Here is a 16,861-nt window from a genome sequence, read left to right on the forward strand (position 1 = left end):
TCGCGCTTTTATATATCTGGTAATATATTTTAGACCGCTCAAGGGCTTTCATAGAAGATATTTTCGCCGGCATTTAGATTCGGAGTTATACACTCCACCTGTGTCCCCAACTCTGAACAATCTAAATCGTGCACTTTTGTCCCTTTCAAATCCTTCCCACGGCTGACTCATGACTTGAGACTACCAAAGGCCCAGAGCGAACGACGAGTGCACTGGCCTCGAAGTATGCTCAAACCCGAGGCACCCCAGGAACGAATATTGTCGTTTTATCTTTGTGAGTGGTCTAATTGCTGGAGCTCATGCTTCAGAAACCAACATGATTCGAAATATCATCGTTGATTGGTAAAAAAAAATCGAAGCATAAAAAACAAAGCTAAAGAACAACTGTAGTATAAAACATAAAAAGACAAGTCCTAGCCTTATGACCGTGCCACCAGCGTTACCTGAACTCCACAGACCCGTCATGCCCACTGAATAAAAAATAAAAAAATAAAAAATAGTTAGGAAAGGTTTCTTCTTTGCCGTCTATGCGTGCATCGTATGGTTGGAAACAAATGAAAATTGCACCAAAGCTCGCAGTTCGATCTTTCGTGTCCATCCGCATAACCCCCCCAATGCAGAAAATCAACCGCCAACTCCATCTTCTTCCCAAGGATAAAAACCCACACATCACTTTAGCGGTAGCCACTCAAATGTTCCCCATGCACCGCGTGACCGCCCAGTTCTTAGGCAAATTGCTGGCGCTGCTGCTGCTGCTGCTGTTGATCATTGTGCTGCGCAGCGGGCTTAATTTCCAGCTGTTTGTTGGTCTCGAAGCCCTCGTTTTCAAGAGCAGGGGTTCCTGGCGTTATCAGCAGCTCTGGAGGGGACGGTGCCTCCCCGACGTCCTTGCTCGGCGGCTTGTTGTCGGATGCATCCTCAAGATGCTGTACCTCTGCCGCGTCATGGGATTTCGCAGCGTCCACCTCGTCCAGAACGTCCACCACTTCCGACAAGCTTGTGATGTTTGGTGTAGGCGCGACACCAGCTGCTGTCGTCCGACCTTCCTGAGATGAATGTGCAATATCAACACCACCCGGAGCATCAATGTAGGACGAATCCGAAATAGACGATACGTTGCTGATCTGGCGCAGGTGTGACTGGCCGCCAGGCCTTTGTGATGCTGGAGTGGGCTGGGACCCGGCGGGCGCGCTCGATGAAGAAGAACCGGCCTCTACATCTTCACCAGAGTCTCCAATATTCGCGGGCACTGGCCTGTCAACCCCCTTCCCCTTGTCACCACCAGCAGCTGCCCCCGACTCCGGGCTGCCGGATCCCGATGCGGCCATGGCGCTAGCCACACTGGCCTCCATGCGCAGGTTTGAAGCAGCACTGTTTCCTCGACGCCTTCCCAACCCGAGACTGGGCAGACTGAGGGCGCTACCGGCGATGGAGCTGTTCCCGCTGGAGCCAGTATAAGGCCCAGACCCAGAGCTCTTAGCTGCGGCCTTGGCAGCCTTCTTGTCCTCCTTCTCCTTACGCTTGGCTTCCTTGCGCTCCTCCTTCTCTGCTTTGCGTTTCCTCTCTTCCTCTGCAGCCAGAGACAGCCTGATGGCTTCGGCAAACATCATCTCCTCGAGGTCCTCCATACGGCTTCTGCGCGCACCCATGATCGCGCGACCCGAGCTGCTTCTCGCCTCTGCGGTCCCCGGAGACGCTGATTCGCTCTCGGCTGCAGCGGCCTCCGGCCTAGCGGGGCTGTTGCTTGCTGCTGCGTTGGTAGATGGCCCCGATGTGGTCCTCTCGGCCGTATTACGTCTGCTGAACCTTCCTATCCTGATGGAGCGTTGCTGCTCGTTGTTGCTCATCAAGAACGCTGCCGTGTGCAGAGCAGTGGCAGCTGCAGCACGGCGAGCGATGTGTGCCCGCTGTGCAGCAAGTTTTGTTGCCCAGTCCGGTCTCACGCGGTCCGTCGTGACGACGTTCGGTGCATTCGCCGACAAGGATTGCGTTCGTCTTCTGTTGTGTCCCATGCCTGTCGGGGATGCCAGGGACGATGGAGAGAGACTTGAGTTGAGCGAGCTGCTGCTGGACATGGCTGTGCCCAGGGCGCCCATATGCGAAGTCGAACTTGAATATGTCAGACCGCGACGGAATGGTGGCGGTTCGTACGTGACGCCAAACTCTGGTTGTTGGCAGTAAGGACAGCAAGCCGGCTCCGAAATCAGCAGACCAGCCTGCTCCTCCGGAGGCCTCTCTGAGTTTTCGGCATCGCCGTGGCCTTCGGGGTAGTGAGGATCGGCACGCTTTATCTGCACAAAGCATTCGCTGCAGATGGGCTGATCACAGCATCGTGTGTGGTTCAGGTAAGGTGGGTAGTACAGGAAGCAGATGGGGCACTCGCTTCCGTCCTTGTACAAAAACACCTCCATGGGCTGACCATTCACAAAAGGATCGTGCGGGAGCTTTATCTCGCGAGGCGGCGCTATGTCGGTGGTCGAGTTGTTACGTGAGGATGATAGGTTCAGCGCCGCCGCAATGCCCTTAGATCGCTTAAAGGGACTTTTGCTGCTCGGGGCAGAAGTCGGGGAAGGTAAGCTAGAGCCGAGTCCCGAGCCGCTCCTGTCGGATGCTGTGGACTGCGTCCTGCCACCCATAGGCACCATGAGACTATCAATGTTTTGCGTGGATGCCGCGGGAGAGGTGGCGGATATGGGTCGGGGTATCAGCTCATCCGGGGGGATGGCATCGGCGGCGGGCAGAGGCAGGCCCCGAGCAGCTGCCACTATTTGATACTCGGTCCATGTTTCGGAGAAGTCGTTCAAGCCTCTCCAGAATGGTGCCAATCTTCGCTCAATCTGCCATTGTGTAATGCGTCAGCCATCGATCCAGCTAATTTTACACATCTCGCACTCCAAGAGGGAGAAGCAAGACAGTGTGGGAGAACCAATTACCTGCAACTGTCGGACTACTGCCTTGTTAAAGTCCTCTGTCCCGACGTATGTACCCAATGTTACTAGATATCCACCATCGACCTGTTCCTCTTTCAAGCTTCTTTCTCTCTCTATGAGACGCGCCTGTCTTTCTCGTTCGAGCTTCCTCGCCTCTCGCTCTTGCTTCGTCTCCCGTCGTTCGTATGGGGGTTGTGTCGAGGAAGAGGAGCCTGCGCCGCTGATTCCGAAGAGTCCGCCGAGATCGGACCGGCTGGCTCGGTTTCTCGGTCTGCTGGACGAGGAGCCGGATGCGTGGTGATGACCGGATCCGTGTGATCGAGGATCGTGAGGGGACAAGGGAGCGTTAGGATCCCTCGCCTCCTTGGTGTGCGAGTTTCCCATGATTGAAGCAATAGCTCAAGGCACGGCGTGCCCGATTGGAAATTGCCAAGACGATGTTTGGTTCTTCGGGAACACCTCGGTGCCCGATGGGCCAAAAACAAAAGCCAACAATCGCGATGCAAAATCGTCCGGAGATCCGGGGGGGCTGTGAAAGCTGATGGGAGGATAGGCCTGGCTTTTGCACGGGACGATGATCGTTCGGACCGACGTCGTTTTTGCTGACGTCTCGGAGAGTTGGGGGCGACGGGGTTTGGTGCAAAGACGAGTCAGCGCAGATGTTACGCGCAGAAGGAGAAAAAAGAAAAAGAAAAAAAACGAATGACAAAAGATCTGCCGCGTATGTCCGGATCTTCAATCGCTTGAAGTGGAAATGGCGGGGAAAATCTCTCAAAGTTGAAAAAAGCGATCAGACGCGTGTGCGTACGATTCGACGTTTACTGCTGATGGGACTTGGCAGCAGATTCAGATGGAGGCTGACGATGGTCGGCGTTGGGGCCAAGCGATTGCTGACTGGTCGAAGGGACAAGCTGCGAGTGTGTCTTGGTGAATGCCCGCGTCTGTGTGTTCAAGGTTGTGATGTAGGTACAAAAAGTCAGAAGCTAGGTACGGTCGGGTCGTAATCGGTTGAAGCTAGGGTCGTTGGGTCAGGCCTGGAATTGCAGCTCAGCTTGGCACGAGCTTGACCGAAAGAATGAAGATTGGCCTGGGTTTTTTTGGTGGAATCATGTGCGTCAAATTTCAAGGGCCCTTATCGAAGAAAGCAATCCTTTCTATTCTAGACCTCAAAGGCAGAGAACAATTGAAATAATCTGGGGCTGTGGTTATACTGTGTGCCCAACGTCTCACTGCCTCGCAATCATATCGTGAATAGGCTACGATAAAAGTTGTATTATAACAATGTGCTTCCCCGATTCTGGAACTCTACCAACGAGGTGTTGACGTTACGTTGGTGACTTTGTAGTGAGGTCACAGGCCAGGTTCAGCATGAATCGCAGCAAGGTATTGTGGGGACCGGGCTCGCGGCATGTCGAATCACAATATGATTAACCCTTTCAGCTGCCAAATTACGCCCTGGTTTACCGGTAGTAGTCATATGAATATCACTGATAAGGAATTGTTTTGGATATTCTTGATAAGGCAAAATATAAGTTTGTTACAAAATAAGGGTTTGAGGTTTTGACGGCATAAACTTGTGATCAGGCGAGCAAATGCATGTCTCATTTGATTTGGAGCGGGAGGGGGGGGATTCTTTCTCTTGAGGGGTACGTAGTACAACCCGAAGCCTGGTCGAAGCACATGTGGTAAAGAGGGGGTGGGGTGTTAATTGTGGGGAACCCAGTACCTCAATGCCAAGACTTGGACAGGTTTATTGACAATTAAGGAGCAGGAAGGTAGGTACCTTTACCTTGCTTACCTAGTGTACCTCCAATCTTGGGCTTTTCAATTGCACTCGCTTCGAGATTTTCTTTAATCAACACCACCTGATTCAAAACGGCTATCAGGCCCTTATACACTGTCCACTGACATTTACCGTCAAAGTCACACCGACTGAGCTGAGGGCGAGCGAGACTTTCAAAACTAGAATAGTCTATCTGCTCTAGTTCTAGGGTCTAGATTAGACGCAGTCTAGACCAACTTGTACCAAATTGACACGACAGGCTGGCCTCATCTCCGTCGGACTTGGGAAACAGCTTCAGATTGGGATCCTTTGGTTCTTACTTTTCCCAACGTTTATTCACGTTTACTCTGCATTGGTGCAGCATCCTTGGTCTTGGCCTCTCAGGTCCATCTTCATCCCATTCATTAACAAAGTTCAAGAGTTGGCCCGGTGCCGCATTCCGTGAGCACTATACATTCAAAGCCTTCCAGAGTTCACCAATTGCCAGGGCAGGGCTTACCTAAGTCTTCTACCGGATTTCTAGACTGATTTGTGATCACGGGGTGAAGTTTTGATGCATACCAACAGGAGCCAGGAGGATCCTCCAGCCGATTAAGTCCCTTAGCCGTAATGCCTAGGCTAGCCTTGGGTGGTTGGTTTTCACAAGGCAGACCTATCCGTCCGACTGGCATGGGTACCCAGAGCACTTTAGCAGTCGATGGTGTAAGTTTTGCCTTTGCTGCTTCTCCGGCAGTTATTGCACATAACAGGTATTTCCAAGCTGCCTTTGTCAATAATAAGAATTTTCATTATGTTACTAGAATTATATACTACTTTGGGATTTCCCTAGGTATTGAAGGAGACATGCTGGTATCAGCAGCATTATTATGGGAAGCCAAAGTCAAAACCCTTATCCTCAAATGAAATCTCTGGTAAGAAGCTGTCCCTTGGCAAGGACGCTTCCGTTTCAATGGGTAGTTCCTTCGAAGAGGGTAGTTGTTCGCTTGACATCAGTAGCTCCCTACTCTCTCTTATAGTCGCCAGCGCTTCTGGAGTCCATTCCCTTTCTGTGGGTTGCTCAATGGACTGCTTGTGTGCATCCCCGGAATGAGACGACGGCACTGCTTCGTAGTCCTCTTCTATTACGGACGACTCGTATCCGTCGTCTTCATCACTCGGATACTCATCCGTCTCCATATCACGCTCACACTCCTCCGCGGACTCTTCTTCCGTCTGCTCCGCTTCCACCACCTTCAACTGAACCATGTGCCCTGGATCCTTGGAATGGATTGGTATACATTGCGAGTTCTCTCCGCCGTTGAGAGTCTGCGCTCTAGAGAGCGTATTTGACTTTGTAACGTCGATTTCCTGGATACTGGATCTGGCAGAGGTTGTCGCCACGGCGATGATGGTACTGTCCCCCTCTGTCAACATCTCAAAGTCGAGATCCTCATGGTCGTCACCATACGTGTCGTTGTCCGTCTCCATCTCGCCCACGTCAGCCGTGTCGCGGACCTCGCGGCGGTAATTCTCAAAACTGCTCGCGGCGCTCACGAAGCTGTCGGACCGCTGGCTAAAGACGGAGCTCGGCCTGTCACTCCTGGCGCTCGGGCTCCTCGTCGTCCCAATCATCGACGACCCTTCCTCCATCATCAAGACCCCGGATATCGAGCTGGCAACAGACACGCTCCCGACGGAGACGTCGCCGTCGTCGCAGACCTCGGCCCGGGAAGGCGTCCGCACTTCGGGCACCACAGGCGTGGGCGCAGACTTCTTGGCCTCGAGGTAAGAGTAGCGCGCCTTGGGGGACTCGCACGTCCCGGAAGCCTGCCACCACGCCAGGGCCACCGCCCTGGCGCTCGCGCTGCTCGGCGTCCGGCAAGGGCCCTGGCGGATGATGGCCGAATCGCCGCTGCCGGAGAGGGACGGCGGCTCGAGGCGCTCGCACGGGTCCAGCTCGATGTTGCCGTAGCTGTCGTCCTCCATGTGGTACAGCGGGAGCCGGTACCGAACCTCGCGGGGCTTCTGGGGCGGCGGCAGCGTCATGTTTCCGCTCCGGTGAGACGAGGGTGTCAGCGAGTGCTGCGAGGTTGCAGGGCTCTCTGCCAGCGTCGGGACTGACGTGGCAAACGAGTAGTGTGGCTGCAGCTCCCGCACGGTAGATGCCGTCTGGGGCCGTCCGTCCGAGACGCTGGTGGCGCCGCAGCGGTCCTCGAACCTGCTCAGCCTGGTGTTTTGGCGCTCCAGCTCGTCCACGAAGCTCGGCTCCTCTGGGTCCTCTGGTTTGGGCCTGAACAAGGAGATGACTTTCCTGCGGTACTTGTACAGCAAAAACAAGAGGAACAGGGCACCAACGACAGCGGCTGTTTGCGGTGGTGGCTTTCGTATTAGATACAACCGGCACGACTTTGTTGATGCGTTAAGTCCACACAAACACACGTACCTATCGATCCGCCAATGACGGCAGACCTGTCAGAAGATATGGCATTCCCGTCAGCCATGTCGGGAGCCGTCTCCGGTTTATTCGAGGGAGTTGCGTTCGCGGTTCCGTTGCTGCCCTGGATGTTGGTTCCCGGTGCTGGAGCAAGAGTAGTGTTCCCAGCAGCGGTGTTGGTGGTATTTGAGATGCTCGAGACGATCGGTGTGGAGCTCGCTTGCACAACGGCTGATGACGGCGGGGGTGTTTCTATGACCGTGGGAGACCTTTGTGTTTGTGTCGGGGCCTGGGTTTGAACCGGTATGGGAAACGCTGTTGGTCTTTCCGCCAGAGGCGAGCCGACATCGTCCAGCTGCCGGACGTGTAGACTTTGGATGAATCCCATCGTATGAGCCAGCTTTCTCTCCCTCCCTCTTTCAGGTGAGAGTGGCGTGTCGAATCGGGTGAAATCTAGCTTCCAGGAATCCTATCGTTCAGTTCGGTTTGCCCCCCAAGGCAAATACTAATTGGGGGGTTTAGTTTTTGTCTTCGGATTAAAAAATGAAAAAAAAGTAAAGTTTGGCCCAGTTTGGCCTGAGTATCGAACTCAATGCGTGATGCCCGATCCGGAAAGGGAGTATGATGATGTGAATAAATCCAAGAAACAAAAAAAAAGAGAGAGAAAAGGGATGAATGAAAGGAAGGGGTGAAAGGAGAGTTGCCAGACGAGATGGAAGGAGCGGGAGTAAGGCAGCTCAAAAACGGCTGTCCGAGACAAAGAGACAAGCTTTCCTTCCAAGGAAGAATAGTCAATGCGTCTACATTGGACATTAAAAAAAAAACAACAGAGGAAAAAAAGGAAACGGACGTGAGAAGGTCGATAAAGTCCGGGCCGGAGAGATATTCTGTGTCACCGCGCATGGAATAAAGAACAAAGAGTCTGATCGATCGGTTCTATTATTTTTCTCCAGTACAAATGTGGAAAAGAGAAGGGGGAAAAAATGGAAATAGTCCAGGCGGGATCATGCGACCACACGGACAAACCCGGTAGTAAGTCTACCAGGAAATAATACTAGATCTAGCAAGATACAGTAAGGATCAAAGCTCCCCTTCTCATTGTTCTCTCTTTTTTATCCCAAGTGCCTTTTGCCAAGATTCGCCCTCACCACGTGTCGGATGCGTTTGTGCAGCTGTTGTTGCCTTGGAAATAGGGCGGGAGGAGAGCGTGTTTCGTCAAAGCGGGTAGGAAGCCGACAGGTTTCAAGCCAATGCAAAACGGAGAAAAGTCTGTGTTTTCTTGCTTTTTTTTATCTTTCAATAATGTCTAATCCGGGTTAGTCCTAGCCTCTTCCAGACGGAAATAGGAGCACCGTTGGAGGTCGTGATGGCCTAGCGTCTGAGCTAGAAGGACTTTGGTGCGCTCTACCGCGACTTGGAGGAAGAGATATGGGCTGTTAGGGCTTCTTTGTTTAGAAGCCTGCCACCAGAATCTTAGCGTGTAACATGGTCAAGTTGAGTATTTTTTTTGCCTAAAACTAGTTTCTAGTGAAGATTACGGACACGAGGCAAAGAAAAGGAAACAAGGAGATAGTGTTGGCATCAAACACCTTTGTCAACAACAATAAGCCAAGAACAACAATTAAAAACAAAAAACAATAACAAACGCCGTGCCCTCTCGTGTCGAGTATAGACACTTTTTTAAACACTTCTGTACACATGTCAAGCTTCACGTCAATGGCGACATGAATTACGAGGCGGAAGGCGAGCTTTAGGCCTAGAGCAACTTGACAAGACGTGCTTGTGCGTACATTGAGCTGAAGAGTGACGGCCTCAGTAATTCCTCAGTGGCGTGTTTTCATCTAAACTGACTTACAGTTTGTTAAAGAAAACCTCGCCACGGGCCGAATCATCCTTTTTGCGAAAAGATGGAAGATAAGTGCTGATTAAGAGGTATTCTTTTCAGGGGAAAAAAAGGGGGCCCTACACATGTGAATATTGTCGTGGAACCAGTGGAGAATTTCCTAGTGTTTGAATCCTTCGCTATGATTCAGTTGTTGTTCTTCAAGCCAATATGCACAGGCATTTCTACGCGGGCTAGGAACTGTCCGGCCAAAGGCACAAGTTCAATGAATCCCACGTCTGTAATAGTGCTTCAAGATGGATTCAGGCAGATTTCATGCCAAGACGGGGTCGATATGGCCGACTTACGGGACCAGGAACTATCAGGATGGTATCCAGTGGTGGAGGCAAGGTAAGGCTGGCTGGGTCGCTTGATGGTCGGATTCCACCACAAGAAGTCGACATGATCTGGACTGCTCCTCTTGGATCCTGATGGTCAAGAAACGCCGTCATTGTGGTTATTTTTGTTACCTATGTCACCAAAAAGGTTGACTTGGATGTCCGAGATTTAAGTCCAACCAAACTTCCACGATGGAGACTATAATATTTCACCTAAGAAAGCTATCCGACGCAACAAAAATGCGATTGTGCCCAGAGGGTAAAACAATAAAAAGCGAAACAGCCATCAACATATCAGGGAGAAAATTCGAAACAGAAAGAACTCCCGGCCAGAGTGCCCGGTCTGTACTCTTGTCGACCTCAGCGTCCACCGCCCAGAGATCTAAACCGTGCCGCCCGGCCGCATCATCCAAGCCGTACACAGTTGACATGGTCGCCATTTTTTTTTGAGGGCGGGCCGCCGCGCGATCTGTCTTGTGGTCCCGTTACACGAGGGAGGAGACATGAGTATCGTTTGTTAAGTGGCCAATAGAGACAGTGCGAGCGGGTGCACTAAGAGTGTGTCGTGGACAGTAAGACGGCATGTCTGCCGACTGGCGTGCTCGATCCGGGCGTCGGTGGGGGCAAGGACCATGTCAGCCCGCACGTCTCAAGTGAAAAGGAGCGTTTACGGAGCCGAGATATTGCTGGGGAGGCAAATTACTTATTAAAACGACGAGAGCCACGTTTGAGTAGAGATACAGCGGAATTCCCGACTCTCTTCTGCCCACCACCTTTCAAGACGCCATTGAGGCAACGTGAGAGTTGGGGATCGGATTCCTCCGGATAAACGCGCTATACATCCTGGAAACCGGTAAAAAGAACTGGGAAACCGAGTTGTCGAGGATAAAGTCCATCTTATAAAGCGCTATAATTGAATTGATATCAGATTACGCTATTGATCAGATCCTCCAACCAAGCAAGTACTAAAAACAATGACTGGCCGATTATCTCCCCGTCATACTTCTGGCTGCTAAAAGAGTACTATCCACCTGACAACTGGCTCTCTCAAAACAACCGTCCTGCTCGTTTGGAAACAACCGGTTCATACTGGACAGTAATGTTTGTCGTGCACAATATTGACCCCTCGAGCGGATGCATCCCTACATCTGCCCCACCCCTAAAACCCTCTGCAGCCTTCCTCTCGGCGGGCCCAGAGATCGAAACCTCGCTCGTGTTATTCGCACTATAACACACACCCACAGTGCTCGCCACGCTGCCGATGGCACGCAGCTCAGCCTGCACCGCCCGCGAGCAAGTGGCGGCGTCGGAGGTGTTGGAACCCACATCCCGCGCCTCGTCAATCTTTTCATCATCCCCTACCAGCGACCCAGTGTCCCCCCGGGTGGTATTCGAAGCAGTCAGAACCGACCACGCAGTGTCCAGTGTCGTCTTCCTAACCCCGGGGCTGGGATGTACCGCGTTGCCATCCCTGGCGACGACGACGACGACCTCTGCGGAGCCACGAAATAGGCGCGGCCACCAGGACCGCGCGAGGCCACGCAGCGCAGGCACGCAGGCGCAGATGATGGCCAGGTTCGCCTCGACGTTGGAGACGACAAAGGTGATGGGGTAGGTGAGGTCGGCGTCGCGGGGGATTGGGTACATGGACATGTTGTAGAGGGTGCAAAAGTACCAGAGGCGGCCGATGCTGACGAACGTGACACTTTTTTTTTTATTTTCCACGGGTTGAAGAGAGGAGGGCAGCCTTGAGTTAGCTTGTTTATATCTTTCGTATGAAACCCGCTCAGTAAGCGATTTTACGTCATGCACCTGGTATAAAACTCACACTGAACCCAGTAGAAACACTCCCAACACGGCCGTCTTCATGTGTCTCGAGATCCTCAAGTGCAAAAAGATGCAAAATGGCAGTGCGAGCACCAACACATCCGTAAAGATGGCGATCCCGGCGCCGGCAATGTAAAACTCAAACTGCTCATTGCAAGCCCCGTTCGAGGCGGAAAAGGCCCAGTTGGTCCGCACGGGGCTGCACTGCAGCATTGCCGTGAGGGTGGTGGCGGCCATGGCGGCGAGGTTCAACGAGTTGGTGGCGTGGATGGCCCACCTGACAGGCCGTCGGTGTCCGCCCAGACGCAGCAGAAACATGAGCACGGCGGACTTGCAGAGTGGGAGGATCGGGTGGTAGAAGACCTGCACTATGTAGTTCCACCGGCCGGCTCTGGAGAGGTCGAGCTGGTCGAGGGGAACGTCGCGGAGGTGGATTCCCAGAAAGCTGGTTTTGGCGACTGGAATAAGGGGTCAGTGAAATAATGTCCAGATTCGGGTGTTAAAGCTGAAATTCTTTGATGTGGAGTGGGCGTTTACACATGTAGCTACCAGCCGTCATTGGTATCATCAGAAGCATTGCCAACCCGATAAGTATATCATCTGTGAGAGATGCCCAGTGTTGCGTTAGCAAGGCTAATACAGAAAAGCTAGATCAGGGTACACAACGACGAGATGTTGAAGTCTTTCATACCGATCCATATCTGCCGCGCTCTGGTCCGGCTGTATACCCTTAGGCTGACCAGAAAAAACGACATTATTGGGAAAATGCAGATAATTGCCAGAGCTACATTTTGCTGGTTGGAAGTTGGGTTGACATTGGGAGTTTGAGACGTAAACCTGTCTGACTGCAGAATCCTTGACGCGTTGGATGACAGTGACTCTGTGGGAGTAGCATTTCCCCCTGACAGGTTGTAGTTCGCTAGAGCGTAGACAGGGTGCGCAACTGGCATTATGGATTTGTGTATAAAGTTAGAAGCTTGCGTAAACTGAAGAAGCAAGGTCCTAATGTGAGGTATAGGATGTGCACGAAATAAGGTAGTTAGCTAGCAAGATGGTGGGTCTTTGGGAAGAGATACTTCGTCAACGGCCAGGGGTTGACTACCATTGGTAATATACACCGGAGACTTCAATGCCAAAACACCAAGTCTTCAACGCCCGAAACAGAATTTTGAACGTTTAAAGAATTGAGGGGTGGCTGCATGCGCTCAGATGCCGTTTGTTGCCAGATGTAGCGGGAAGTTTTACCACAAAAAGAATTCATTCGCTCATAGTATTCAGCTGAGAAAAGTTGTCGCAAAAAAAAAAGAAGGAAAAAAAAAACTCCATATGTCCTGCAGGTCACACAAAAAGTCCCCCACGTTTCGAGCGAATGCAAGTACACGCTCCATCTCTTACAAGACAAGCAAGCCATAGGGTTTTATCCCGACATATTGTTCCAGTCCCATTCCGCACCCGTAATGTTTCCGTGTGACATGAAAACCGGAGCCTGGTCTGCACAAAAACGCCCCTCTCTGCCCGGGAGGCAAACATATGGCAGCTCTTCCAATAGCAATCCGAGTTGTTCGATCCAAAGAAAGGAGAAGAAGAAAAATAACACCTTGTCTCGGCCGGCATACTGAGCCTGTTGTGTGCACTTTGTTTGTCTGATAGGGAAAGAAATCCGATACTGTAGATCATGAAGAATCGGAAACGTTGCTTCGCCACTCAGTTAAGGGTTTCTGACTGACGCCAACGTTATCCGTCACAGGAGGCGAAAAGCTAGGAAAGTGACTGTAACAAAGACAAAGGAAAAAAGGAGAATGACATAGAAATAAAAGAGTTATTCAACGGAAATGGATAGACTCAGTAAGCAAAGTGTAACCAAATGAGACTCAAACCATCAGCGTCGGGAACCAGGTCCATAGAGCAAAACGCCACCGTAGTCTTCCGAGTCGCTGTCAGAATCTGGCTCAAGTTCGTCCAGGGTTGGAGAAGAAGGAGCAGACGATATGCTGGTTGCTGGAGACCCCAAACTGTTGTTGTCCGACGACGATGAGAGATCAAGTCTAGCAAAGGCGTCAGAGTCGGGTTCTGTGTCATCCTCAGAGATGGTCAACGGTGGTGAAGTTGCACCAGTCAACCAAGCAGCAGTAGGATGTAGAGCCCCAACAGAGGTGATCGGGATGTGGCCAGCCCGCACAATGCTTCCAGTCCCTGCCATAGATCTGGTGATGGCCGTGGCCGAGTCCTGATGCGGGTGTACGATACGCCCACTCTTTTGAGATATCTGTTCAATAGCGGAGGCGCGAACGGAATCTATGATGCACTGGAGGGCCTTTCTCTTCTCTGAGAATTCAGGGTCCTGTATCCCGAGGAGCGGCGGACTCCAGGTGGGATAGATGTTCTCGTGCGAGTCCGGGACAAAACAGCGAATTCTATGGGCCTCAATGTACCGCTTACAGCAGTAACAGGCAGACTTGCTGCAGCCGATGAAGCGCTCGTTAAAGGCAAATAGCTTCTTTGTGGCCCAGAAGTGCTCCAACACCTGGATCTCGGCATGTACACAGCGGGGTTTGTCATTGTACTGAGCCATGACTAAATCGAGAATCTTATGATGCCCGTCGAACTTTTGGAGAGCAGCTTGGATCTCTCCCAGCTTGGGGTGGTCCGCTGGCAGCATACGCTTGACAATCTTGTCGAGCGTCGTCTCGCTGTCTGGGGGAGGCACTCGGACCCCAGGGATTGATGGCGTTCGACGGATTGTAAAAGGATTGTCCAAGACTTCCTGGAAACATGTCGAATTCTGAATCAGCCGCATCGGGCGGCGTATGTGCTCGGCTAGCCGTCCGATGTAGTGCTGAACACCAGAGTAGGAGGACATTGAGTCGTCAGTGATATCGGCACTAGACCAACAATGCAGCCCTTTTTCTCTCAGGATTGCCATCTGAGAGTCGTGCCTGTGGTTATATGCGAGAGAGCATATCTCCATATGATCCAGCTTGGGATCTTGAAAGACCCTCATCCACGACAAAAGACGTTGATCTAAATATTATTGTTGATAATTAGTCACTGGAGTATTTTCTACAAGCTTGGAGTTGTAAAAGAGGAGTAGCATACTATCTTGAGCCCCTTCCTGAAGCTTTGGGATGCAGCGATTGATGTGCTGCTGAAGAAATCGGAGTTCGGTGGTGACCCGACTCTTTGCCGCTTGCATACTGTCAGCGGTGAGCCTTTGAGTTGACTGCTCCTTGGCGGCAGCTGTTTCGTCCCCAAGGCTCTGTTGAATAGTGCTCAGGCTCGTGCCCAGGAAGCGCTCGGCACGGTCAGCCACGACCCCGGTAGCATTGAGAGCAAACCAAAATATGTATTGTTCGGCGCAGTCCTCGACAGCAATGGCAGTCGTCGTGGCTCCACCCTTGGTAAAGTCGCAGATGTAGGCCAGATCGTTGAGGAACTGGCGCCGCTTGAACTCGTCTGTCCCGTCATTTTCGGAGGTTATGGTGCGTTCGCCCCTGGTCTTGCCAAGAGCGAAGAGAAGGTTTATCGGCTCATAGAAGCGACGTAGAAGCTTGACTTGATCATTCTTGCCTGGTCCTCGTGGACCCCGAGCAGCTTGGGAGTTAGGATCAGCCTTTGATCGGGCCATAATGGATGTTAGTCAAAGATAGAGTATTGTGCACAGATTAAGTATAAGCTTGGGTTGACTTGGACCGAATTCAGAGTCTTCAGGGCAGCAATTCATGGTGGTTTATATACATAACGGAATCACCACATCGAGGCCTCACGCTTTGGTAAACAGTACCAACAAAATGTAGCACAACTAGCCGCTGGATTGCTGCTCGTTTGGTACACGTATTTTTTGTTGCTTGGTGATTGCAATTTTGAGCATTACAAGACCAGATGCTGCGCGCATAACATCATTTTACCTAGGGTAGGTGACTGTTGGCAAAGTATCTTGACTTGTGTCGTTGCAGGGGGATAGCATATAAGCTCATGTACCTAGTTTGGGAACCGGAGTACTTTCCCATCAATTAATCTCATTGCCCAAAACTGCATAAATTCCATATTGAGGCTGAGAGATGTTACGAAATAACGGCCAACCGAGTACCTAGCTCGGATGAGCAATCAAAACCGGCGAGGGCCCTCCGACAAGGCATTTTGAAGGGTCGGGGCTCGGCTGTGCCTTGGTCCTGTCCTTGGTTGGCCGTTGTTTGCTCAAATGCGTACGGGGCCAGAATCCGCGACCACACCCTCATTCGGGGAGGCTGAGCCGCAACGAACCTTGTCGCGCGCAACTGCGTGGGGAGACTACCAACGCCCTCGCGTCATCCACCAAACCCTTTAGCTAGCTCTCATGTTCGTTTGCCAAGATAAGGCGTCAGTTCAATTAAGCAGAGGCCTACCAATGACACCCACTTGCTGCAGCTTAGAAGCATTGACACCCAACGAATAGTAGAAAAAGTAAAGACGGGGCTGGTAAGGCTGGATTTTGTAGAGTCATAGACTCACTGCCTGCGAATCGTACGTCACTTTGGTCGAGAACATTCCGCCGCCAACAGCATTGCATCCAAGCATCATCAACTGTTAGAGAGTTACCCCAACTCTTCAGTTAATTGTTCTTTATCACTGAGGTTCCTCGATACCATGCGAACCACGGAAACTCATGGAACTTACCAAAACCAGTCCGCGGCTGCCTAACGGTTGCCTTTTCTTGTCTAAATGTTGTTAGATTTCGATATCGACTATGAGGCTCAAAATAGTTCCAGTACTCGACAAATTGATTGAGCCCCTACCTGTCTTGCCTATAAATAACCCTGCGTGGCAAACATCTGCATTCCATCCTTAGGCACTAGTTCTAGACTACCAAACCACCACCTCTGATTTATCAATCCCATTACCTATTAGACTTGCATTCAATGTCATACAGCAACTACTACTACAATGACAGCTCTGGCCCTCAGGACCATAACGCTCAATTTAACTATGGGCAAAGCGATGAGGACCAGACGACCGGCTACCCGTCCTATCACGACGCACAGCAGGGTCCCGTGGAGTACGTCAATGGCGGTGATCAGTCTCTTTAGAGAACTGATCTCTATGATGACAATCCAATGCCCGCCTACCATGGCCGTTTCGAAGAGAATCCAGTCGAGTCCCTGGAGGGCCTGCATCGGCAACCTGACGGAAAGTATCACTGTGCAGACACCGAGACCGGACTCCGCGGCTGCAGACATTCGTTTGACACTAGATCAGAGCTCAAGTATGCACCAAGAAAACAAGCTATGAATTATCCCATTTAAGCCTACCTCGCCTTCTGCTATTCTGTCAAAATGACCCGAAACTCTTAACTGATCATATTTTGCACGCCCACAGGAAACATCTCAGAGCTCATGTCAAGCCCGTCCTCTGCCCGTTCAAGTTCAGCCCCATCACCCCCATGTGCCGCCACCAGACGGGGGAGCAGCGCGACATGAGGCGCCATGTCTTTTCTACCCACCGTCGCTGGGCCGAGACGAACCTCATTAAAGATGAGTTGATTAGGTGCTCTCTGTGCGAAGTCACCTTCACGAGACATGACAATTTGTTGAGGCACATCAATAATGTGCACGGGAATGATGGACAGGAATGATGCACGAGTATGTATGATGCATGAGAATGTATGATACATGAGCATGCATCATGCTCTTTTTTTTTTTTTTTTTTTTTTAC

The 16,861-nt window shown here is 51.5% G+C and overlaps 5 protein-coding genes across 5 annotated transcripts; 1 reads left to right on the top strand and 4 right to left on the bottom strand.

Annotated features, from left to right (window-relative positions):
- Window positions 1-65: 65 nt before the first annotated feature.
- PgNI_11568 (uncharacterized protein) lies at window positions 66-4,156 on the bottom strand. Its single transcript, XM_031131534.1, has 2 exons — window positions 2,934-4,156; window positions 66-2,837 (listed from the first exon to the last, which is right to left on the bottom strand). Exons 1-2 carry the CDS (start codon window positions 3,312-3,314, stop codon window positions 726-728), a joined length of 2,493 nt encoding a protein of 830 aa, XP_030976366.1. The 5' UTR covers window positions 3,315-4,156; the 3' UTR covers window positions 66-725.
- A 1,421-nt stretch (window positions 4,157-5,577) lies between these two features.
- Window positions 5,578-7,514, bottom strand: PgNI_11569 (uncharacterized protein; the record flags this gene model as incomplete). Its single annotated transcript, XM_031131535.1, has 2 exons — window positions 5,578-7,055; window positions 7,136-7,514. The coding sequence occupies 2 exons, from the start codon at window positions 7,512-7,514 to the stop codon at window positions 5,578-5,580; spliced, it is 1,857 nt and encodes a 618-aa protein (XP_030976367.1).
- A 2,879-nt stretch (window positions 7,515-10,393) lies between these two features.
- PgNI_11570 (uncharacterized protein) lies at window positions 10,394-12,123 on the bottom strand (the record flags this gene model as incomplete). The annotated part of the gene is made up of 4 exons (XM_031131536.1): window positions 10,394-11,051; window positions 11,175-11,631; window positions 11,711-11,773; window positions 11,865-12,123. 4 exons carry the CDS (start codon window positions 12,121-12,123, stop codon window positions 10,394-10,396), a joined length of 1,437 nt encoding a protein of 478 aa, XP_030976559.1.
- Window positions 12,124-12,304: 181 nt separating this feature from the next.
- PgNI_11571 (uncharacterized protein) lies at window positions 12,305-15,120 on the bottom strand. The gene is made up of 2 exons (XM_031131537.1): window positions 14,270-15,120; window positions 12,305-14,194 (listed from the first exon to the last, which is right to left on the bottom strand). The coding sequence occupies exons 1-2, from the start codon at window positions 14,796-14,798 to the stop codon at window positions 13,053-13,055; spliced, it is 1,671 nt and encodes a 556-aa protein (XP_030976558.1). The 5' UTR covers window positions 14,799-15,120; the 3' UTR covers window positions 12,305-13,052.
- A 948-nt stretch (window positions 15,121-16,068) lies between these two features.
- Window positions 16,069-16,859, top strand: PgNI_11572 (uncharacterized protein; the record flags this gene model as incomplete). The annotated part of the gene is made up of 2 exons (XM_031131538.1): window positions 16,069-16,205; window positions 16,526-16,859. The coding sequence occupies 2 exons, from the start codon at window positions 16,069-16,071 to the stop codon at window positions 16,779-16,781; spliced, it is 393 nt and encodes a 130-aa protein (XP_030976349.1). The 3' UTR covers window positions 16,782-16,859.
- Window positions 16,860-16,861: the final 2 nt, after the last annotated feature.

The sequence above is a fragment of the Pyricularia grisea genome, assembly GCF_004355905.1.
Source record: "Pyricularia grisea strain NI907 chromosome V map unlocalized Pyricularia_grisea_NI907_Scaffold_10, whole genome shotgun sequence".
Classification (NCBI taxonomy): Eukaryota; Fungi; Ascomycota; class Sordariomycetes; order Magnaporthales; family Pyriculariaceae; genus Pyricularia; species Pyricularia grisea.